This window comes from Falco peregrinus, chromosome W (assembly GCF_023634155.1).
Source record: "Falco peregrinus isolate bFalPer1 chromosome W, bFalPer1.pri, whole genome shotgun sequence".
In the NCBI taxonomy this organism is placed as follows: Eukaryota; Metazoa; Chordata; class Aves; order Falconiformes; family Falconidae; genus Falco; species Falco peregrinus.
This window is the reverse complement of record NC_073743.1, coordinates 27002937-27028665: the sequence shown is the minus strand read 5'-3', so window position 1 is coordinate 27028665 and position 25729 is coordinate 27002937. Positions and strand designations below refer to the sequence as shown.

At 41.5% G+C, this 25729-nt stretch overlaps 1 protein-coding gene and 1 long non-coding RNA gene across 7 annotated transcripts in view; both read right to left on the bottom strand.

Annotated features, from left to right (window-relative positions):
• LOC129783015 (single-stranded DNA-binding protein 2-like) overlaps positions 1 to 25729 on the bottom strand; it is a 159754-nt gene that overhangs the window by 124369 nt on the left and 9656 nt on the right. For all 6 annotated transcript variants that reach the window (XM_055792629.1, XM_055792630.1, XM_055792633.1 and 3 more), the window contains exon 2: positions 17449 to 17521. In XM_055792629.1, coding sequence (XP_055648604.1) covers positions 17449 to 17521 — 73 coding nt within the window. The remainder of the gene's footprint in view (positions 1 to 17448; positions 17522 to 25729) is intronic.
• Positions 9194 to 10322, bottom strand: LOC129783016 (uncharacterized). Its single transcript, XR_008745048.1, has 3 exons — positions 9836 to 10322; positions 9642 to 9738; positions 9194 to 9315 (listed from the first exon to the last, which is right to left on the bottom strand). It is a non-coding gene; the product is annotated as an uncharacterized LOC129783016 (long non-coding RNA).

The window sequence follows — 25729 nt, the reverse complement described above, 5'->3', positions numbered from 1 at the left end:
TTAAGGAATGTGGGTATGGTGACTAGTCATGGGTGCGGTGACAACCACAGTTTTGAGGAGATGCCTGCCCCTCTTCCTCTAACAAAGGGGAGACGGGGGAGACGCCTGCCCCTCTTCCTCTAACAAAGGGGAGACGCCTGCCCTTCTTCCTCTAACAAAGGGGCTATTTAAAAGAGAATAAGAAAAGATGAGAGACATTCAAATGCTATCTAGAGGGAGGGAGTGCTAAGTCTCCTTGCTGGAAAAGATTGGGTGGTCACAATCACCTGAAGAAGATCGGGTGGTCACAAGGACATGAATCACCTGAAGAAGATCGGATGGTCACAAGAACACGAATCACCTACAAACCTGCAAGACCACCACATTCCAGGCAAAGGACTGATAAGCTAATTACATACGAAGCGGGGTTTATGTAACAAATATGTATAGGCGTTAATTGAATATTCATTTGTTCATTGTATAAATGTGAGATGGTTCGTCACTTTGGGTATGCACGCTTGTGGAGGAGCGATCCCCCGTGCATCTGCGCGCAATAAACATACCTACTTTATAACTTTCGAGTTATAGAGTCTAATTCCGCACGTCAGTTTGGCGAGCCAGGCAGGAGGATTTCTGCTCGGCTGAGGGACCAGCTGCGGAGCGGACGCTCCTAGGCGCGCCCCGGGAGATTTCCTCGGAGGAGCCTCCTCTTCTCAGCTGTTCACCCGGGAGCAGAAGAGAAACCCCTGGATCCGCGGATAAAACGGTATGTTTAGTAACGGGGCGGCTGGTGAGACGCACGGAGACGTCCGGCGCGCAGCGTAGTCCCCAGGAGGAAAGGTACCTTGGGAGGGGGTTTGCTGACCAAGGGGTGGCCGCTAGCGATCTTGAGGGCAGATCGAGCAAACCCGAGGTTACTGCCATTCCTAAAAGCCCGGAGGCCTCGTGACGGAAAGCGGGGGGCGGGACGGAATAAGGCGGAGTCTCACAGGAACAAGAGGGACCTCACGGCAAAAGTAAAAGGGAAACTTTTGCGTAGGAAAAAGAGGAAGCTAAAAACTTCCTTTAGGTTGTTTTAAGAATTGGGGAATTCCTGGAATGTAACAACTGAAATAGCGCTCTGTGTCTTGTTTGTTCTATGTGTTGTCTTGTTATATGTTCAAAACTCGGAGTTATGAAACGTATGTTGAAAAATATTAACATTCTGGTAATTCGTGGCAAATAGCGGAAAACTTAACACTCTGCTTAAGACCAGGAAAAATTGGTTTTTGTTTGTTGTTTGTTTATTGGCAATTGTTCATTGAAATGCATACTTTGTGAACTGTTAGTGTTCCTAAGAGTTTGTACATAAGTGCACGGTACCGTATAACATACTGCTTGTGTGACTGCGGGCTGCCCGGAGAGTGTGAATGGTGTGATTGAGATGCGCATTTTGATTTTCCGTGTATAGCTTAATTATTTTGACTAAGTGTGAGTGCAAGAGTGCTTGAGACAGGCGTTTGAGTGCAAAACGAGTAAAAAGCTCTATCCGCGTTTCCGACCTTGGGTGGCTAAGGCGGCCGGAGAAAAACAAAGTAATTAAAATTGCAAAATGGGAAATGGAAGGAGTAAGCCCTGTGAAAAATCGCCTTTGGGTTGTATATTAAAACATTGGAGTGATACCGTAGGACAGGGTGGTACCGAAAATAGAAGGAAATTGGTTAAATATTGTAATCAGTGGTGGCCTTTGTATAAATTGGGGAGTGATGCGAAATGGCCTCAGGAGGGAGGAACGTTAGATTATAACACTCTCCTGCAATTAATGTTGTGTCTGAGAAGAGAAGGAAAATGGGACGAAGTATCGTATGCAGACATGTTCTTCGTCCTCCAGGACAAACCTGAGTGGCAAAAGGACTGTGGATTAGTACCCCCTCGGGATCCTATGGTACTAGCACTAGAAAGAGTGCGGGATTAACATCACCTGATCTTTGATTGTGGCTCTAGAAAAGGATAGGAAAAAACTGAGACCTAAACTAGAAAGATGTTCTTGTTGAAATTTTGTGTTAAAAAGCTCAGGTTGCGGTTCCTTCTGTGGAGCAACCAGAATGAAACACGTTGTAAGATATAAAAACTTATACTGATGTATGTAAAACCTGAGGCATGCGTGTGTGTGTGAAGAATCAAAGACCTTGTGAAAGTGTTGGGGTGAGTTTGTACAAACCCCCATACCCCCTCGAAGGTGCAACTGAATCATGCTGGGATGCATGGCAGGATGTTTTCTGTTTGCTTGCAAAGGCATGATATGTAAGAACACAGACTTAAAGCAACAAGTAGCAGATTTGCATTCAGGGTCAGAAAGAGTTAAAACAGAAGTGCTGCTGCAGAGGCAGGCTTGTGTAACCTGCAGAGCAGGAAGAGCATCTCCTGCCCCGAACCCTTCTGCTGGTGAGGAGGAGGGGTTGCTCTTGCTGACAATTGAGCAGAAGGACCTGACAATGTCACCCCAATTGCTGCAGCATTTGCAGTACAACAGGACCGGTAACGGCCCTTCTAGGGCAGGGAATGGGTATGAGGTGGAATTTTAGTGAATACAAAACCAACTTACTTGTTAAACTTCAGTAAAAAAAAAAAAAAAAAAAAAAAAAAATTGTTACAGTTGTGGGAGCTGCTGGCCACCAGGAAAACATCCTGAAACCTTTAAAGTACAAACTAAAAAAAAAAAACAAATAAGAATGCCAAATTCACTAAAATCTTTGTTGGGATGAGATTTATTAGAACATCTAGACGTTTAAAGAAGGGGAAATGAAATTAAAAGTTAAATATGATCAAGTAATTGAAATATTGAGCTTATCTTTAATTCAGCAGAAAAGAGGAAAAGAGGACCTCCCAGAAGTAAGAGAAATTTTTAACCAGGTGTATCTGAAAATAAATTCCAGGAAAGGTGAAAAATGCTTTACCTGATACAGTAAAATGATAAGGGGGAGGCTTGCTCAGTTCAGATAAAAACAATATCCCTTGGTCAGCAAGGCTGTGGGGATATTGGCAGAAAAAGTGAAATAAAATACACTCTGTAGTAGTTCTACTAATGTAAATCTGTGTGTTTTGCCATGACAGTGACTTGTTATGGGATGTGCAGATGAAACTGCATTGACAACGAAGTACAAGGAATAAGGTTGGTCAGGTGCCTCCTACCATAGTCAAGGGCAAGACTGGGTTGGCCTCTGTGTTTGCCACCAAGAAGAATCTTGAGCTCCGCTGTTGGCTGCAACCCAGTAGGCGTTGAGCGGTGGGAACATATGCCATGACAGACCTTGATGTGTGGAATGGCCCACTCTGAGGCACTGATTTGGAAATTGGAAACTGCCTGGCCGACCATGAGGCCAGACAAGTAACAGAGGAGGTAGGAAAGGAGGAATTATCCTTAATACCAGATGATAAAATCCAAACTGTAAGTACAGATCAAGAGCCAAACTATTCTAAAGAAAACTTAAAGGTAATTCAGGACATGAATTATAAAATAAAATTAAGTAAGTGGATTTATTTAAGGGATGGTTGTATAGTGGTACCATCCAATTTAATATGGACCACAGCCCTATTATTAATAAGACTCATTGGGGAGCTGATACTTTATATAAAAGTCTAAATCAGAAATTGAAAGGGCGAAACTTGTATACTGTAATAAAACAGGTGACTCAGCAATGTGAAATGTGTTTACACAATAATCCCAATACAGCAAATAAAATAAAACTAGGGAACATTAGCAGAGGGAATTATGCAGGGCAACATTGGCAGATCGATTTCTCGGAACTTCCTAGAAAAGGGGGGTATCGATATTGGTACTAATGGATACCTTTTCAGGTTGGCCAGAAGCCTTCCCGTGCAGAACTGCTAAAGCCCGGGAAGTGACCAAAATACTACTCCAAGAGATAATACCTAGGTTTGGAGTCCCAGCGGTAATGTCCTCGGATAGAGGACCACATTTTGTGTCCAGAATAGTGCAACAAATTAGCCACCATCTAGGAATAGATTGGCAATTACATACCCCATACCGACCACAATCGAGTGGCCAGGTGGAAAAGATGAATCATCTAATCAAACAACAGATTGTCAAGTTAGGCCAAGAAACAAATCTAACTTGGCCCCAGTCTTTGCCATTAGCTCTTACACGAATTCGAACTAGACCGAGAGCAAAAGAGGGGCTTAGCCCATTCGAAATTTTATATGGACGACCCTATGGGGTACAAAAGGGGATGTCTTCACAGACTGGTGAAGAAACAATGACTTCCTATATGGTGGCACTAAACAAACAATTAATAAGAATTGAGAAGCATGTGATGGGAACACGCAGTAGGGGTCTGGATGGACCTGTTCACAATATACAACCAGGGGACTATGTATACGTTAAGTGTTTTGCAGATAAAACCCTGGAACCACAGTGGACCGGACCTTTTCAAGTCCTACTCACCACCTACACTGCAATCAAGGTTGAGGGACAGAATTCTTGGATTCACCATACCCGGATTAAGAAAGCCCCTGCAACTTCGTGGAAAGTAACCCCAGTTAAAAAAGAACTGAAACTCAAATTTACTCGGACAAATGGGAACAATGTGGGTGGCAAGTAAGTGAACCTGAGCGGTTGCGGATCCACCATATGGGAAGGGCACCACAACAAACAATATAGAACAAGAGTCTGGGACTGAGCCAGTGGCCAGTCTTGCCCAACTTGTTATTAGTAAGCCCCAACTCAAACAAAGATATTTTTGATCAAAACAGATTTTAACGTTTAGATTCTTAAAATGATCAATAGTGGGTTTAAACCATTTGTGTTTTTTTGTACCCTCTCTCTTGCCTACAACCAAGAGCCTGATAATTGGCCTTGGAATCATGCCCAGAAAAAACACACTGGAATAATGGGAAAGGTGGACTCAAAGACGAAACTAGCTATGGTGTTTTTTTCTGAAAATGAGGTGTACCAAAGGAATCAATGGGATCGGGAGGATGTACACAAAGTCGACCGATTATGGGGAAAATTAGGAGATAGGATAAAAGTAGGGTGTCAAACATATAATGAAAAGGATAACAGCAAGATTTCGGGAGACACCCAGATTAATGTCAGAAAGGTAGATAAGGAATTTACCCTTCTAAATACAACCATGTGCTTTAATTCACGGGAATGTTGGCACAATTTTACCTTAACCGAGCCCATCTTTATAATATGCCTAGGAAAGGAATCCCCAAGAACAGCTCTGACTTATAAGATCAAAATAGCAATCATGCTAACCACTGTTCCTACCACCACCACAGTTACAACAACCCCATTAACACTTGATCTTAAATTAACTAAACCAGTTCCAAAGATTTATACAATTGGACCATATGTAATCAGAAATACAGGTCAGCAACAAATGTTGTTTAACCCAGAATGGTCTCTGAAAAGAATAGAGTTAAAAATACAAGTCAATGTTTCTGATGTTAAGCCATCCTGTTCCCCCTTCTTACGAACCTCTTATGAGGGATGGACAACTTGGTTAAGAAAAAGGGGAAATATTTATCGAAACAGAATAGTGAGAGATGTAACTGGAATGTTGGGAACAGGACTCGGAGTATTAAATTCCATAGACTCAGAGGTGATAATGAATAAACTAGCCGCCACCACGGCCGATCTATCAAAACTACAACAACCACTAAAATCTTCATTATTGGCATTAGGGGCACATCAATGGTTGATATCGAAGGTACTCCCCAGGTGGGAACAAATAAACATGGAAGATCATCAACTCATCACTAAGGCATTAGGTGGTTTACAGGATGACGTCGCCCTGGCTCTAAGTTGCATCCAAGCCCAAATGTGGATGCAATCAATAGCTGCATCCATAATAAGAGAAGGAGAGGAAGGCATATTTCCTACAGAAATTCGAAAGATGGTTTGGGACAGTGCTACGGAGGTAGAAAACTCCAGTCATGGTGGAATATGGTGAACTTTACCTATGACCCCAACACATACACCATCACAACTTTTGTGTTAACCATACATAATGCAGTAATAATTACCATACACCCCATTGTAGCCCTTGGAATTAACCATAATGGGGTGCTCCTATACCCTTTTGAACATAGAACATGGGCCAGAAAGATAGGCGACAAGTGGCAAACAGTAGATTTAGAATCTTGTATTATGCGAGAGCAGCAGGGCTTCCTCTGTGAAAGCAATACTATAATGGCTCAGGATACTTGTTTAGATACAGATCAGAAAATATGTCATTTCGAGGCCCGACCAAATGCAAACTTGAAAACAGTAATTATATATGCAGGGAAGGGATGTGCGTGTTTGAGAACTAAGTGTAACACAATAACCATAGATGGGGAGGTAAAAGAGACTGCACAGTATTCAAATTATTGTATTTGTAATTTTACTACTATCACAGGATGCGATTTTAGTTACTCAGCCCCAGTAGTGTCTCATCAATTCTTAAAATCCAGTTTTACCCTATCACAGATAATAATTACTACCCCCATAGGACTAAATATAAGCAGTATAAAAGAACTATTAAAACATGCAGATTTACAACGTATACTGGAAGAAACCAAAGAAAAGGGACATGAAACTCTTCTTATGATCCATCATGATGTAGAGGGGATCAAGAAAGTTTTAAAAAAGGTAGAACAGGATGGAAACCATAATTGGTGGGATACTCTCTTTGGCTGGTCACTCTCTGCAACAGGAATTCTTAACACTCTGGTACACCCCATTGTGATCTTATTGATCAGTTGAGGAATTTCCTTAATACTAACCATTATGTTATATTTGTGGGTTTGGAGAATGTTTAAAAGGGTAACACTTATGTATGATGCTTTATATCATTCGGGAAGGCTGCTTAAGTAAAAGAATTTACTTAATTTAATAGAAAAGGGGGGATTGATATGGAGAAATAATGTGAAATGGGGATAATGGACATGGATTGTGATTGTATGTGTCTGCTTAAGGAATGTGGGTATGGTGACTAGTCATGGGTGCGGTGACAACCACAGTTTTGAGGAGATGCCTGCCCCTCTTCCTCTAACAAAGGGGAGACGGGGGAGACGCCTGCCCCTCTTCCTCTAACAAAGGGGAGACGCCTGCCCTTCTTCCTCTAACAAAGGGGCTATTTAAAAGAGAATAAGAAAAGATGAGAGACATTCAAATGCTATCTAGAGGGAGGGAGTGCTAAGTCTCCTTGCTGGAAAAGATTGGGTGGTCACAATCACCTGAAGAAGATCGGGTGGTCACAAGGACATGAATCACCTGAAGAAGATCGGATGGTCACAAGAACACGAATCACCTACAAACCTGCAAGACCACCACATTCCAGGCAAAGGACTGATAAGCTAATTAACATACGAAGCGGGGTTTATGTAACAAATATGTATAGGCGTTAATTGAATATTCATTTGTTCATTGTATAAATGTGAGATGGTTCGTCACTTTGGGTATGCACGCTTGTGGAGGAGCGATCCCCCGTGCATCTGCGCGCAATAAACATACCTACTTTATAACTTTCGAGTTATAGAGTCTAATTCCGCACGTCAGTTTGGCGAGCCAGGCATTCCGCACGTCAAAGAGACCATTCTGGGTTAAACAACATTTGTTGCTGACCTGTATTTCTGATTACATATGGTCCAATTGTATAAATTTTTGGATCTGGTTTAGTTAATTTAAGATCAAGCGTTAATGGGGTTGTTGTAACTGTGGTGGTGGTAGGAACAGTGGTTAGCATGATTGCTATTTTGATCTTATAAGTCAGAGCTGTTCTTGGGGATTCCTTTCCTAGGCATATTATAAAGATGGGCTCGGTTAAGGTAAAATTGTGCCAACATTCCCGTGAATTAAAGCACATGGTTGTATTTAGAAGGGTAAATTCCTTATCTACCTTTCTGACATTAATCTGGGTGTCTCCCGAAATCTTGCTGTTATCCTTTTCATTATATGTTTGACACCCTACTTTTATCCTATCTCCTAATTTTCCCCATAATCGGTCGACTTTGTGTACATCCTCCCGATCCCATTGATTCCTTTGGTACACCTCATTTTCAGAAAAAAACACCATAGCTAGTTTCGTCTTTGAGTCCACCTTTCCCATTATTCCAGTGTGTTTTTTCTGGGCATGATTCCAAGGCCAATTATCAGGCTCTTGGTTGTAGGCAAGAGAGAGGGTACAAAAAAACACAAATGGTTTAAACCCACTATTGATCATTTTAAGAATCTAAACGTTCCTCATATATACATATAAAGTCTGTTTTGATCAAAAATATCTTTGTTTGAGTTGGGGCTTACTGATAACAAGTTGGGCAAGACTGGCCACTGGCTCAGTCCCAGACTCTTTTGTTCTATATTGTTTGTTGTGGTGCCCTTCCCATATGGTGGATCCACAACCGCTCAGGTTCACTTACTTGCCACCCACATTGTTCCCATTTGTCCGAGTAAATTTGAGTTTCAGTTCTTTTTTAACTGGGGTTACTTTCCACGAAGTTGCAGGGGCTTTCTTAATCCGGGTATGGTGAATCCAAGAATTCTGTCCCTCAACCTTGATTGCAGTGTAGGTGGTGAGCAGGACTTGAAAAGGTCCTGTCCACTGTGGTTCCAGGGTTTTATCTGTAAAACACTTAACGTATACATAGTCCCCTGGTTGTATATCGTGAACAGGTCCATCCAGACCCCTACTGCGTGTTCCCATCACATGCTTCTCAATTCTTATTAATTGTTTGTTTAGTGCCACCATATAGGAAGTCATTGTTTCTTCACCAATCTGTGAAGACGTCCCCTTTTGTACCCCATAGGGTCGTCCATATAAAATTTCAAATGGGCTAAGCCCCTCTTTTGTTCTTGGTCTAGTTCGAATTCGTGTAAGAGCTAATGGCAAAGACTGGGGCCAAGTTAGATTTGTTTCTTGACCTAACTTGACAATCTGTTGTTTGATTAGATGATTCATCTTTTCCACCTGGCCACTCGATTGTGGTCGGTATGGGGTATGTAATTGCCAATCTATTCCTAGATGGTGGCTGATCTGTTGTACTATTCTGGACACAAAATGTGGTCCTCTATCCAAGGACATTACCGCTGGGACTCCAAACCTAGGTATTATCTCTTGGAGTAGTATTTTGGTCACTTCCCGGGCTTTAGCAGTTCTGCACGGGAAGGCTTCTGGCCAACCTGAAAAAGTATCTGTTAGTACCAATATCGATACCCCCTTTTCTAGGAAGTTCCGAGAAATCGATCTGCCAGTGTTGCCCTGGAACATTTCCTCTACTAATGTTCCCTAGTTTTATTTTATTTGCTGTATTGGGATTATTGCGTAAAGACATTTCACATTGCTGAGTCACCTGTGTAAGAAACTATGGACTAGGGTATTGTATATTAAGATTTATGTTAAGCCCAATGTAAAGATTAGGCAACAAAAGATAAGATAACCGCCAGGTGTCCAGGATGCCGCTTGTGCATATGAATGAAGGGTCAACACCTCCACTACTTCATGAACACGAAAGTAAAAAAAAGGTATAAAAAGGGACTGTTTGAACTGCTCAGGACGGCAGTTGGTGGAGCGCAGACTCCCCTGTCGTCCAGCGCTGTTTTTGCTCATATTCTACTTGCTATAATTAATAAAAATTTTAATTGGATTATGATCTATTGTGGTCTCAATTTATAACACCTGTTTTATTACAGTATAAAAGTTTCGCCCTATCAATTTCTGATTTAGACTTTTATATAAAGTATCAGCTCCCCAATGCGTCTTATTAATAATAGGGCTGTGGTCCATATTAAATTGGATGGTACCACTATACGACCATCCTTTAAATAAGTCCACTTATTTATTTTTATTTTATCATTCATGTCCTGAATTACCTTTAAGTTTTCTTTAGAATAGTTTGGCTCCTGATCTGTACTTACAGTTTGGATTTTATCGTCTGGTATTAAGGATAATTCCTCCTTTCCTACCTCCTCTGTTACTCGTCTGGCCTCATGGTCGGCCAGGCAGTTTCCAATTTCCAAATCAGTGCCTCAGAGTGGGCCATTCCTCACATCAAGGTCTGGCATGGCATATGTTCCCACCACTCAACGCCTACTGGGTTGCAGCCAACAGCAGAGCTCAAGATTCTTCTTGGTGGCAAACACAGAGGCCAACCCAGTCTTGCCCTTGACTATGGTAGGAGGCACCTGACCAACCTTATTCCTTGTACTTTGTTGTCAATGCAGAGTTTCATCTGCACATCCCATAACAAGTCACTGTCATGGCAAAACACACAGATTTACATTAGTAGAACTACTACAGAGTGTATTTTATTTCACTTTTTCTGCCAATATCCCCACAGCCTTGCTGACCAAGGGATATTGTTTTTATCTGACCTGCCTGGGCAAGCCTCCCCCTTATATTTTTACTGTAACAGGTAAAGCATTTTTCACCTTTCCTGGAATTTATTTTCAGATACACCTGGTTAAAAATTTCTTTTACTTCAGGGAGGTCCTCTTTTCCTCTTTTCTGTTGAATTAAAGATAAGCTCAAGATTTCAATTACTTGATCATTTTTAACTTTTAGTTTCATTTCTCCTTCTTTAAACGTCTAGATGTTCTAATAAATCTCATCCCAACAAAGATTTTGGTGAATTTGGCATTCTTATTTGTTTTTTTAGTTTGTACTTTAAAGGTTTCAGGATGTTTTCCTGGTGGCCAGCAGCTCCCACAACTGTAACAAATTATTTTTTATTTTTTTTTACTGAAGTTTAACAAATAAGTGTGTTTTGTAATCACTAAAATTCCACCTCATTTTTCCTAGTCCCTAGTTCACCAGAACCCCTTGATGGTTCTTTAGCTTAGGGCAATCTCGCTTCCAGTGTCCACTTTCCCTACAATATGCACAGTGATCCGGTCCCATAGGAGAGGGATTCACTCTTTCACTTCTGCCTGACACTCCTCCTGTCTCTGCCTCATCTCCTCTACCAGTTTAGCACGACCCAGCTCTTCTTCTCTTACCTTCTGTACACGTTCCCTGTTCCTTCTATCAACTTTTCTATAATCAGGCTTACCTAGTAACTCGAACCTTTATCTAGTCCTATTAGATCATCCGGACAAGTCTTTCATAACCGACTTTCAAACATCTAAATTTCACATCTGCTGCGGGCATTTCGGGCGAGCGGGAGTCAGATTCAAATACTCACAGAGTTCAAGATCTGATCCGTTTATTGTACAAACCAGGTAGACTTTTATAAGGCATTCTATAAGCGTGCAATAATGTGATTGGCTATTTTACAAGCGTATAATAATATGATTGGTTAACAATTGTTTACTGGGAAGATTTCTGTTTCTGCTTGTTCTGGCACGTAGGCTCTTTTATGCGGTTTCCCAGCTCCTCTTACACATCAAAGATTCACCTTTATTCTCCTCAGACCCATTGCCTGCCCTAAAGGGGCCGTTACCGGTCCTGTTGTACTGCAAATGCTGCAGCAATTGGGGTGACATTGTCAGGTCCTTCTGCTCAATTGTCAGCAATAGCAACCCCCTCCTCCTTACCAGCAGAAGGATTCGGGGCAGGAGATGCTCTTCCTGCTCTGCAGGTTACACAAGCCTGCCTCTGCAACAGCACTTCTGTTTTAACTCTTTCTTACCCTGATATAGAGAAATAGTGTGAAATGGGGACAATGGACATCGATTGTGATTGTATATGTCTGCCCAGGAATGTGGGTATGGTGACTAGTCATGGGTGCGATGTCTGGTCACATAAGCACACAGCCTTGAGGAGACGCCTACAGTTTTGAGGAGACGCCTGCCCTTCTTCCTCTAACAAAGGGGAGATTCTTCCTCTAACAAAGGGGAGACACCTGCCCTTCTTCCTCTAACAAAGGGGCTATTTAAAAAGAATGAGAAAAGGATGAGAGATATTCCAATGCTATCTAGAGGGAGGGAGTGCTAAGTCTCCTTGCTGGAGAAGATTGGATGGTCACAAGGACATGAATCACCTACAAACCTGCAAGACCACCACATTCCAGGCAAAGGACTGATAAGCTAATTAACATACGAAGCGAGAGTAAGTGGGTTTAGGTAACGAATATGTATAGGCATTAATTGAATATTCATTTGTTTTATTGTATAAATGTGAGATGGTTCATCATTTCGGGCATGCATGCTTGCGGAGGAGCGATCCCCCGTGCATCTGCGCGCAATAAACATACCTACTTTATAACTTTTGAGTTATAGAGTTTAATTCCGTACGTAAGCTCCACCAAAGTCATGCAGACCGAGGGGACTTTTCAGTCCCCCCTTTATACAAGCTATTCATACCTATTCATTAGTTTTCCAAGAAATTGTTTACATATTCTTTACAATTCTGAGAATTCATTTACATATCTCATGCCTGCGCTACGTCCTTGAGGATTTGTCTCTGCGCAGACTCTATTCCTTAGTGGCCATGTTTAAATTCTTCGTCTTCGCCATGTTGCATGTACAACAGGAATCTAAGACAAAATGTCCCTTCTAAAGATAACCAACCCAAGGACTTAGCAGTCTGTACATCCATCACGTGGCAATAAGGGTCCTTGGACATTTCCCGACTTTTAACTAAACATAGGTGCATCATCCTTTAGATAAGTGGTACAGCATTCACTATTCAAAAGTCAGCAGAATGAGCCAACTGCATGGAGCTTCATACACACATATACCATCCACCATGTAACAACAGTTAAGATATAAAAAGAAAAAGGACTTTTTAAAATGTGGAAATCTTGCCTAAACTCTGCCAGAAAGAAATATTAATTAAAATGAAAAATATAAATAAAACCCAAAGCTACTAAAAAGGTATTTCACACTCTTCAAATGCATTCCTCTGAGGCATGAGTGCTCCTCACATCCATTGGGAATTGCTTGGAAGGACTTGTGTTTATCACCAGGAATACACAGTATTTCTGGGATGTTTCAAAAGCAACATGGTGAAGAAGAGATGCAATATATAGTCAAAAAACCCCACCTGTTTCTGAAGTTGGAAAACTATTCCGTTAAGAGTAAAAATTATGCCTGTGTAGAAAGTCCTCACAATGCCTACACAGTATTTGAACTCTTCAAAGCAGGGTTTGACAAGGAAATTACCTGATTCACAGGTCTTACACTGGTCCTTTTTATTGGGACACATTTCATCTTGATAAATGTATTCAAAGAAGGAACCTGAAGGGAATATGGAAGTTTGAGGGTTTTCTTTTCTTTGTTTGTTTTTGTTTGTTGTTTTGTGGTTTTTTAATATGCATTCTATTTCATCTGGTAGATGTCAGTCTTTCTAACTATAAAAAGAATTAATCTTAAAAAGAATTATGAAGAATTATTAATTAAAAAGACCTCCACATTGTCAACTGTACCAATTAAGTTCATAACTGATGATCTGTTAACCAGGAATGCCTACATTCCTGGTCCAGCCAAAGAAATGGAATTATTCTTCAGGGTTGGAACCTAATTTCTAAAACATTAAAATATGTGGGCTAAGGATCAACTCTTGAAGGAAAATGTAGCAGCTTGAACATCAGAGGAAAGATTCTGGAGCAGAGCAGCTTCTTCTTTTTCAAAAATTTGGATATCTCATCTGAATAGCCTTTTTTTAATCCTCATAAGAATATGACATTCTTTACATGAAATCTAGTTGTGCTGGCTCCTTGCCATTTTGCTAATTGCATAATAGCTACATATTTTGGAATGAAACAGCTGTTGAGTTAGTCGAATCAATTACTTCACACCATATCTCTAGAAAGGAAGTAATTTGCAGACCAAGAGACTAGAGCTACAGTTAATAAACTAGAGGTCTCTGCAATCCAGAAATCTAGGAAAAGGCTAGTTGAACATGAGATCTTACATTTTAGAGATGAAGGCAACAAAGCTTTGAAGGATGTACTCAATAGGGACCACAAAGACATGGAAATCACAGTGCATCCTGTAAGTGAAAAAGCAGAGGGCTTCTGGAACTTACTGAACTGTGAATTAGTTCTATGAAATTTAAACTAGACACAGTGCATCACAAAAATGTAGAAATGCTTAATACAACCATTTCTAAGTTATCTAATATCAGAAAATTTCATGATATCCAACTTAAATTTTCTTTTTCTTAATTTTATTCCATTACTCTTAGTCAATTTCCCTGGTAGAGCTACAAGGAAGGGATATTCATCTCTATCATTTATACTCTTTAGATATCACAGACAGCTCGGATAATATATGCTTACTTCTTTTATGCTCTAATAGTCCGTTTTAAAGCTACTCTGAGCTATTTCTTCTTTTAAAAAATCCACCCAAACTGTTCTGGCAGGTATGGACTGCCAGATCTTAGAGGACATTGAGCCTAGCTAGCCATGCTTTTTCAGGAGCGACCAAAACAATATCCATTTCCTCCTATGCCACCCAGATATCTCCTAAAACAAGCATTCTCACAGCTAATTCACTGCAATAGGGCAGTTGCTTCTCAACAGGCATAAGTCAGAAAAGTACAAAGACAGATGGAAAATCGTAACTGTCATAATATCAGAAATTATTTGTCTAGAAGACTTTTTTAGGACTTCTCTCAACTACTGTTCTCTCATTTTCATCCTGTACACCAATAATGATTTTCTAATAACTACAGCTGACTCACATAGGGTAGAGAGAAGGGGTAGAGCTATTATTTTGTGGTTTACAGCCCACAAATGCTGCTTTTACTACTTGCCATTTTACTTGTGTCTTAGATTATTACCTCCAATTTGTATTAGTGTAGTTTTCTCAATCTGAACCTCATTTTATGACTTTCAGACCAAATATCAGGGGTTTTCCAGGTTTCTGGCTTGGCTGCCAGACACCTAACAAGCCACTCTCTCACTTCCTCTTCTCAACAGGACAGTGGAGAAAACAAGATGAAAAAGCTCATGTGTTGGGATGAGGACAGGGAGATCACTTGCCAATTACCGTCATGGACAAAACAAACTTAACTTGGGGAAAACTAGTTTATTGCCAATTAAAAATAGAGTGAGATGGGGAGAAAAAAAGACAAAATTAAAACCATCTTCCCCTCAACTCCCCCTTCTTCCCAGGCTTAATTTCACCCCTGTGATCCTGACTCTTCTACCTCTTCCACCCATGTCGAGTGGCATGGGGGGATAGGGAATGGGGGTTGAGGTCAGTTCATAATACTTTGTCTCTGCCACTCCTTCCTCCTCACAGCTTTCCCCTCCTCCAGCGTGGGGTCCCTCCCACAGGATACAGTCCTTCATAAATTTCTCCAGCATGGGTCTTTTCCATGGTCCTTCAGAAAAACACTGCTCCAGCATGGGCTCTTCTCCATGGGCCATAATTCCTGCCAGGAGCCTGCTCCAGCATGGAGTCTCCACAAGTTGCAGCTTCCTTTATGGGGCAGCTGACCCCAACTGACCAAAGGGATATTCCATACCATATGATGTATACACTCAGTAATATAAAGCTGGGGGAAGAAGGAAGGGAGGGACATTTGGAGTGATGGCATTTGTCTTCTCACTGTTTCCTGTGATGGAGCCCTGCTTTCCTGGAGATGGCTGAACACCTGCCTGCCAATGGAAAGTAGTGAATGAATTCCTTGTTTTGTTTTGCTTGTGTGTGTGGCTTTTGCTTTCCATATTAAACTGTCTTTATCTCAACCCACAAGTTGCCACACTTTTACCCTTCCGATTCTCTCCCCCACCCCTCTGTGGGGGAATGAGTGAGCGGCTGCATGGGGCTTAGCTGCCTACTGAGGTTAAACCATGAGAGAGCTTCAGGGGAATCTCTGCTTTGGTGTCTGGAGCACCTCCACCTCCTCCCCCTCCTTCTGCACTGACCTTGGTGTGTACAGGGTTGTTTCACATATTTTTATTACTCCCCTCCCTCACAGCTGCTGCACAGTGTTTTCACCCCTCCCTTAAATACGTTATCACAGCAGTACCACCAGCTTCGCTGATTGGCTCAGCTTTGGCCAGCAGTGGTTCATCTTAGAGCCAGCTGGAACTGGCTCTGTCTGACATGGGGGCAGCTCCTGATCTCTTCTCATAGAGGCCACCCCTGCAGCCCCTCCACTACCAAAACTTTGCCATGTAAACCCAATACAAAAAGTATCATTTGAAGCAGCAAATTATCCCAGTACAGCATTCTGCCATTTTTTTCTCACTTCTGCTCACTTCTCAGTTATTATTATTATTGTTATCTTAATTATTCTCATCAAATAAAGGTTTATTAAAAACTATATTGTGAAAAGACTTCAGTATGTTTGGTACAGAGGTGGTTTTGTATTCCAGAATAAACAACATGCTAAAGAGATATCATTTACTCCAATCTTCAACAGTTATATACAAGTCCTTAAAAGGCTATGAAAAATACTAACTATTATGTAACAGTAAAAATTCTACTAGCAGTTAAAGAGTATTTGAGAAACAGGACCTAAATGGTTATAGTCATAATTGATTCACCAGATGAAAATAAGTGGTTAGAAGCATGGTAAGACTATTGTCGTGATTTAACCCCAGCCAGCAACTAAGCACCACAAAGGTGCTCACTCACTTACCCCCCCAGTGGGATTGGGGAGAGAATCAGAAAGGTAACAGTGAGAAAACGCGTGGGTTGAGATAAAGACAGTTTAATGGGACAGAAAATGAATAAAATAATAATAAATATAATAGTAATGATAAAATAATTAGAATATATAAAGCAAGTAATGCACAATGCAATTGCTCACCACCCACCAATCGATGCCCAGCCAGTTCCTGAGCAGCAGCCCCCAGCCAGCTTTCCCCCCGGTTTATATACTGAGTATCATGTCATATAGTATGGAATATCCCTTTGGCCAGTTAGGATCAGCTGTCCTGGCTCTGCTCCCTCCTGAATTCATCTGCTCCTCCAGCCTTCTCGCTGGCAGGGCTTGAGAAACTGAAAAGTCCTTGATTTAGTATAAACATTACCTAGCAACAACCAAAACCATCAGTGTGCTATCAACATTGTTCTCACATCAAATCCAAAACACAGCACTGCACCAGCTACTAGGAAGAAAATTAACTCAATCCCAGCTGAAACCAGGACAACTATGTATGGCAATTAACAATGCTTAAGAGAATGAGAACTGCAAGTATATAACAGTAGGATGTAAAAGACTTGAATGCTGTGTATTTCGGATGGCTCCATTATTCACAATTGAGGGTATCAACAATAAGTTACAAGATTATCAAAAAGGAGCACCATCATTTCATTCTCTAACATGCATATTTATTAGAAAAAATAGGGGGATCTTTCTCAGTGTAGCAGCAAATCAGAGAACAGGGGGTAACAAATCATAGAAAAAGTAATTATATTAAAGCATGTAAAATGACATAACAAACTGGCATTTGTAGGATCAGAAATCTATGCTGATCAATGTAAACTGATACTCAAGGTTTTCACTGTTTTTCATTTTAAACTGACATTTATTTCACTTGCACATGATTATGTTATGGAAGAAAAAAAAGATGGGGAAAACATACCTCTGATAAAAATGTCTGGGCTGATTTCTGTGCTCCTACATGGAGTAGATATTCATATACATACAGTGCTAATCTGAAAAATAAACAAGACAATATTTAGTATTGTACATCTAAGACTCCTAAGCCTTCAAAAGCAGATTCCCAGGGGATTCTGCTAAATAGCTTCCTATGATGATCCCTCAGATTTGGCAAATTGTTGTAATAGACTTGAAACACTGTTTCTTCACGATTCCCTTACATCCTGACGACACACAAAAATTTGCATTCACTCTACCGTCAATAAACCGTGCCGCTCCATCCAAACGGTATGAATGGGTTGTCTTACCACAAGGAATGAAGAACTCTCCTATGATGTGTCAGACTTTTGTAGATTGGGCATTTGTTCCAGTACGACAGCGTTGGCCTCACGTCCTGATCTACCATTATATGGACGATATGTTATTGGCCGCTGAACAAGGGATTTCAGATGATCAATTGAAATGGATTGTTGACCACCTTCTATCATGTGGTTTGATTGTGGCGCCTGAGAAGGTTCAGCGTTCAGCCCCATGGAAATATTTGGGCTGGCTCATCTTGGATGCTCAGATCCGACCACAGAAGGTAACTCTTACTACACAAATAGCTAATCGGCATGATGCTCAAAGGCTTTTAGGAGATCTACAATGGGTTCGTAATATAGTTGGCCTCACTAACGATGATTTGCAACCGTTCCAATCCTGGTTGCATGGCACCGAAGCCAACAGTCCTGAAACTTGTTCACCAGAACAGCGGGCTGCCCTGAAAGTTGTGTCCCCCAAGATTCAGACTGGCTGGTGTGGTCACCAAATGGCGAATCATCCATTATCTTTCTTGGTTTGTAATGTTGCCACTTCACCTTTTGCCCTTATTCTACAATGGCAAAAGAAAAAGGGGGAAAATACAGCGATCGTTTCAGACTGGTTGTTTTTGCCATTGCAACCCAGACATCGTATTTTAAGTTGTCCTGAAGCAGTAGCGGCCTTGGTGAGAAAAGGAAGAGACGGGATTGTTGAAATTGATGGGACTGAACCGGCAGATATCAGTATTCCAGTCCGGGATGATGATTATGAGTGGCTCCTGAGACATTCAACAGCCATACAGGAAGCCTTGATGGGCTATACAGATGTTGTACACAACAACCGGCCAAAAGGGCGCCTCTGGAAGATGTTAGAACATTACCAGTGGATTGCGAGACCGTTACGCTCAAAAAGACCAGTTGAAGGGCCAACAGTGTTTACAGATGCAGGACAAAAGATGAAGAAGGCTGCGTCTGTTTGGCAATCCAATAATCAGAGGCAGAAACACATGATCACCGGTGAACCACGGGACAACCTTCCAACCTTAGAACTGAAAGCAGTGTGTTGGGCATTGGGAAGCTGGAACAAAACACCTGTAAACATAGTATCACTCATTGTACGTAGTTGGTGTAGTACAGCGCATTGAAGATGCCTTGTTGAGAGAGACAAAGAATCAACATCTTGGTGAAATGTTTCTATAACTGCATAGTACTCTTCGACAGAGAAAACATGAATTTTGTATTATGCATATTAGAAGTCATCAGTGGACCATTGGTTTGGGTGAAGGTAACGCTAGAGCTGATGAAGCAGTCAGCTGTCCGGCAATAACTCCTCCAACAAATAAGTTTGAAGAAGCTTGTAACAGCCACGAGATGTTTCATCAGAATGCAAAGTCTTTACATCGACAGTATCAAATACCCATAGCAGATGCAAAGGGTATTGTTCAATCCTGTCCTCAATGTAGTCATCATGGACCTAGTTTAGGGGTGGGCACTAACCCAAAAGGTCTGAAGGCACTTCAGGTTTGGCAAATGGATGTAACGCATGTACCTGACTTTGGGAAGCTTAAGTATGTGCATGTCACAATTGACATCTATTCTCATTTTATATGGGCCACTGCACAAACCAGTGAAAAGGCATTACATGTGGAGAGACACTTAATGTCTTGTTTTGCTGTCATGGGAGTACCTGTAGAAATAAAGACGGACAATTGTCCGGCGTATAGTACTCAACGAGTCGCTAGGTTTATGAGAGAAGACTCGGAGCGAGCAGACGGAATAAAATGTCTATGTTGTAAGGGATGTAAACCATGGGTATTATGCCAATGTATGCTATGTGGGGTAAAATGGTTCTGTAAGCCAAAGCTTAATTGTAAATGGTGTAAAGAGTGTATGTGTTTGATTAGTAACCAGGCATGAAGCAAGAGAAAACATACGATTAGTGTAATACCATGCTGATTGGAGACAGTATACATCATCAGAATCTGTGAAAGCACAGATTTGTGGGGTGGAATGTAAAAGAAAAAAAATAATAAAAAAGTGGAAATTGTAGGACTAAACATGTTTCAGTGGTGGACTTGGGTTTATGGTCTTGATGAATTTTTTACCCATTGGCCAAAGTATTTTTGACATCTTGCCTAGGACAAACATATGGGTGACATGGGCAAATATCACAGGAGTAACAGACTTTTGTTTGAGTCTGCAACAAGCAGACAACCCCTTTAGAACTTGTTTAATTGGTATTCCCTTGCAGGAGAATTAAACAAATTTTGATGGTTTTTGGAATGATAAAACAGTGGATCTGACTTCCAATCAGAATGGTACATGTATGAGTCCAAATAGGCAATATGTTTGGCCTTCTATGTGTAATGCAGCGTGGCAGAAGACGGTTATTGAGAATTTAAATCAGCCACATCATTTACCTTTGCAGGAGTTAGACCTATTGGCTAGCGTTGTAGCTGTTGAATATGTTAATGTTACTGCAACTGATATGGCAAACTGTACCCACATGTCATCACCACTTCAACCCGTGAATGGCACTGGAGTAATTTGGTTTGGTGACCCGTGGCAGTTATGGCTAACACATCAAGGTGAATGGGGGTTTTATACAATGTTTCAAAATCTAACAGGTTCACCTATTTGGGGTGAATTGAAAACTGGAGGTTTCCATATAGATGTATCAGGGGGTTATCAGTTGCCACCGGGAGTCTTTCTGATATGTGGGGACAGAGCGTGGCCAGGGCTTCCTTTGTATCCTGTCGGTGGACCATGTTATTTAGGGCATTTAACTTTCTTTGCTCCACATATGAAAGACTTATTAAAAATGACTCAACAATCTCATAGATCACGGAGGGCACTGCGCACCTTTGATGAAACATGTAATGACCGAGTCGATCTACAGTCAGTAACAGCAAATGTCCTAGCCTCCATATTTATGCCGGGGGCAATGGCAGCATTGAGTGCTAAGAATATACGAAGGTTAGCGTGCTGGGGAGAGAAACATTTTAATCTTACATCGCAGATTTTAAGTTCATTATTGCTTGATGTAGATAGTGTTAGGCATGCTACCTTACATAATAGAGCTGCAATAGATTTTTTGTTATTAGCACATGGACACGGTTGTGAGGATTTTGAAGGGATGTGTTTTATGAACCTTTCCGATCATTCCATATTGGTGCACAAGAAGTTGTTCACAACTGCAGGGAAACATGAAGCATATTCTTGCTGCTGATAATCCCTTTGATGAATGATTGAGAGATTTGGGGATAACAGGTTGGTTAAAGATGTTATTGATGGAAGGAATACGCTTTGTTATAATCATTGTTGTAACGTTTTTAGTTTTTAGCTGTTTATTTTCTTGTGTGAAGAAAGGTTTAACATCTACTGTGAAACAGACATGGGTTGTCCAAAAAGAAAAAGGGGGATATGTAGAGGGATTTTTTAAGGACCGAGCACATATGTCACCATTGTCTGGGTTGGACAACCCAGGCCTGATAGTTGAAGCTGCAGAGCAACTTTAAATTGTCCTTGGAACAAGCAGTGTGAGAAAGAAAACAAGCTATGCACAAACAAGAAGCCAGGTGCAGAGCAAGTCCTGGGAATCCTTGAATCAACACACTCTCATCGGCACACTCTGATCAGGCGCCTGCAGCATGCTCACCAATCAGCGACACAGACTTCCACATGGCCAGAGACTTTTATCCAATCACCTGTGTGTAGAGTCGTGTGAGCGGTCGGTTTAAGTTATAAATATGACCTGTTTGTTTAATAAAGGGAGCACGGCATGTAGGCATATTGGTGTGATTGTCGTGATTTGGCTGACTCTCCACGGGGGACCTTCTTCGAGCATTCATAAGTCTTTCTCCTCAGGGCTGGTCTCAATCCATTCTCCACCCAACCTGTATTGATTCTCAGGGTTGCCCTGACCCAGGTTCAGGATCTTGTACTTAGCATTGTTGAACTTCATGAGGTTTGCATGGGCTCACCTCCTAAGCCTGTCAAGGTCCCTCTGGATGGCATCTCTTCCCTCCAGCATGTCGAACATACCACACAGCTTGGTATCATCAGCAAACTTGCTGAGGGTGCACTCGATCCCACCATCTATGTCACTGACAAAGATGTTTAACAGTGCCAGTCCCAGTACAAACCCCTGAGGAATGCCACTCGTCACTGGTCTCCTTTTAGACATCGAGCTGTTGACTGCAACTGTTTGAGTACGACCATCCAGTCAATTCCTTATCCACTGAGTGGTCCATCTGTCAAATCTATGTCTCTCCAGTGTAGAGACAAGGATGCCATATGGGACAGTGTCAAAAGCTTTGCACAAGTCCAAGTAGATGACATCAGTTGCTCTTCCCTCATCCATTAATGCTGTAACCGCATCGTAAAAGGCCATGAAATCTGTCAGTCATGATTTGCCCTTAGTGAAGTCATGTTGACTGTCACCAGTCACCGCCTTAATTTCCATGTGCCTTAGCATAGTTTCCAGGAGGATCTGCTCCATGACCTTGCTAAGCACAGAGGTGAGAGTGACTGGCCTGTAGTTTCCTGGGTCTTTCTTTCCTTTTTTAAAAATGGGAGTTACATTTCCCCTTTTCCAGTCCATGGGAATTTCACTGGTCTGCCGCAACTTCTCAAATATGATGGATAGTGGCTTAGCCACTTCATCCACCAGTTTCCTCAGGTCCCATGGTCTTGTGTGCCTTCAGGTTCCTTAGATGGTCTCAAACCTGATCTTCACCTACAGTGGGTGGTTCTTCATTCTCCCAGTCCCTGCCTTTGCCTTCTGCGACTTGGGCAGTGTGGCTGGAGTACTTGCCGGTGAAGACCAAAGCGAAAAAGTCATTGAGTACCTCAGCCTTCTTCATGTGTTGGGTAATGATGTCTCCTGTTTCCTTCCCGAGAGGGCCCACATTTTCCCTAGTCTTCCTTTTATCACTGATGTACCTATAGAAGCTTTTCTTGTTGTCCTTGACATTCCTGGCCAGATTAAATTCTATCAGGGCTTTAGCTTTCCTAACCTGATCCCTGGCTGCTCAGACAGTTTATCTGTATCTTCATCATTTATGTTAATGTTAGTATTCCTTATCCTATCAACAATGTGATTGGTTTTCTGTGAAACACTTGAGCATTAAACAAAAAACAAGCATTGATATAAGGAAATAGTACATCCCAAAAGTGATACGAAATATTTATTCAAATATGTGCACTGCTTTTTCAGAGATCTCCTATCACAAGCCTACAAACACAGGCAGCATAAAAATATATGTATTTGACATAATCCATAATTTCTTTCTCTCTTTGTAGACAGCAAAAAAATGTTCTCCCTGTACATATTTAACTACTTGGGGATTATAGCCAGTGTTATAATAAACAATAGACTCAGTGACTTTGATTAGGCTTATGGTACAAAAGGAATTAGCTGATCCTCCTCTTCATTTATTCTGGTTTTAGAGAGGAAAATACTTCTAGTAGCATGATTCTGCAGAGGTACTTTCATGTATGTCCTCTATTATACCTGATTGCTTGGAAGATATCCTGAAACTATGCCTCAGTAATTTTGGTATCCCCTTGATAGTATATACTCTCTTAATTTGTATATACTGCTTCAAGTGCTAAAACCAGTTGTAACCTAGTAAGTGCACTTTTACTTAGATATTATTAGAGTTGGGGTTTTTTTCCAGTTTATCCATAAACTTAAACTCAAAAATTCTTTTTCTGGGGATAATTTCACGTACATTTACTAATTTTGGATGGCTACAAACTCTTCCTCTGAAGAGTTTGTACCCAAAGGAAAGAGAGGCAGTGTGGTAGCCCTGTATGTCAGGGAGTGTTTCAACTGAATGATGGTGACAATAGGGTAAAGTGTTTTATGGGTAAGAATAATGGTGATCTTGCCTTCTTTGTAGGTATCAGACTATGTTACAAATGCACCATTAACACAATCAGAACTGTTAAGCATATTTTACTTATAGACTAATGAGACATTAATACCCTGTCCTTGGTGGTTAGATTTTGAGGCTGACTGGTAGAGGAGCTTGGATAGTTCTGCACAGTAGTGTCTATGATGCATTGATTACTCATAATCAATGAAAAAAATGTATGAGAGAGAAGTTAGGAAGAAAATTATGAGGAAGTTTCCCATCCACTGAGGTGTTAAGGTCAACCAAATTGGTGAAGCATATTCCTCAAATTAAAACCAAAGTAAGTACTGCAAGTACAAATTTATGATTAAGGATCAAGGGAGGGCCAACAAGGCGGATATCCTGGTGGAAGTCTGTAATAGACCACCCAACCAGGATGAAGAGGCAGATGAAACATTCTACAAGCAGCTGGGAGAAGTCTCATGATATCTAGCCCTTGTTCTCATGGGGGACTTCAACTTACCAGATGTCTGCTGGAAATACAAGACAGCAGACAGGAAACCATCTAGGAGGTTCCTGGAGTGTGTGGAAGATAACTTCCTGACACAGCTGGTCAGTGAGCCAACCAGGGGAGATGCCCCACTGGACCTGTTGTTTACAAACAGGGAAGGACTGGTGGGTGATGTGGTGGTCAGAGGACATCTTGGGCATAGCGATCATGAGATGATAGAGTTTTTGATTCTTGGAGAAGTAAGAAGGGGAGACAGTATAATCTTGGACTTCCAGAGAGCCAACTTTGGCCTATTTAGGAGCCTGGTTGACAGGGTCCCTTGGGAGGCAGTCCTGAAGGGCCAAGGGGTCCAGGAAGGCTGGACATTCTTCAAGAAGGAAGTCTTAAAGGTACAGGAGCAGGCCATCCCCATGTGCTGTAAAAAGACGAGTTGGCAGGGAAGAAGACCAGCCTGGCTGAAAAGAGAGCTTTGCCTCGAACTCAGCGGAAAAGGGAGAATTTACCAACTTTGGAAGAAGGGGCAGGCAACTCCGTGAAGAAAGTTTTCCTATTGTCCAATCTAAACCTTTCCTGGTGCAACTTGAGGCTGTTTCCTCTTGCCCTATCACTTGTTACTTGGGAGAAGAGACTGACACCCACCTTACTACAACCTCCTTTCAGGCAGTTGTACAGCAGTTTTGCTGACCCCCCTCCGTACTTCGTCAAGTATTGAAAACTATCATTTCATGATCATGATGCCCAAGATGACCTCCAAGCATCACATTACCCACAAGTCCTCCTCTGTTAGCAAACAACAGGTCCAGCAGGGCCCTTTTCCTAGTTGGCTCACTCACTCCCACCGCTGCTTTATAACTCTCTGGCTCTCAACTTTTAATCGGGACCGCGTATCTTCCTGTCCCCTCCCCGTTTGTCTTCCTCTTCTCCGCCTGGCTGTCCCTGCCTGCCTCCCCTGACCGGGGAGGGGGCACGGAGTGAAGTGCATTGTTCTCCGGGAGTTAAACCGGGGTTATTGCAAGTGGGGGTGTGTATGTGTGTTGTGTTACTTGATTACCTGCGAGGAATATTGTGTTTCTAGATACAGGGGAAAGCAGTGGTGTGTTCATAGTTTCATTTATCTTTCGTGCATTAAAAAAATAATAACAGCAAAGGTGTTAGAAGGAAGCAAACAGTCGTCGTGTATGTGTGTGTAAAAGGGACACCAAACGCTAGAACTTTGTCAAAATTGGCTAATGCTGAAATAGTCTGCAAGAGCTACTTTTTAGGTGTAAGCACTGTGATATGAAAAATATAAATACAATCTATTAAAATCATGTAAGTATTTCTTTATTTAAACATATACAAGAGGAAAAAAATAAAAGACTTAAGACTGGGAGAAAGTGCACATGAGAAATGCTAAAAACTGACAACACAGCACATGCAGTCAAATGCCCACAGTAAATATAGTGGCAGTGGTGGGATAATAAACAGTGTTGTTTGGTTGAGTGGAATTTTAGGATTATTTCCTTCAGATATTATGATGTTATACGTTACTTGCAGATATAGTAGGTGCAGAGTAATTGGAAGGAAAAATTACTTCAGAGTAGTGTCTCTTTA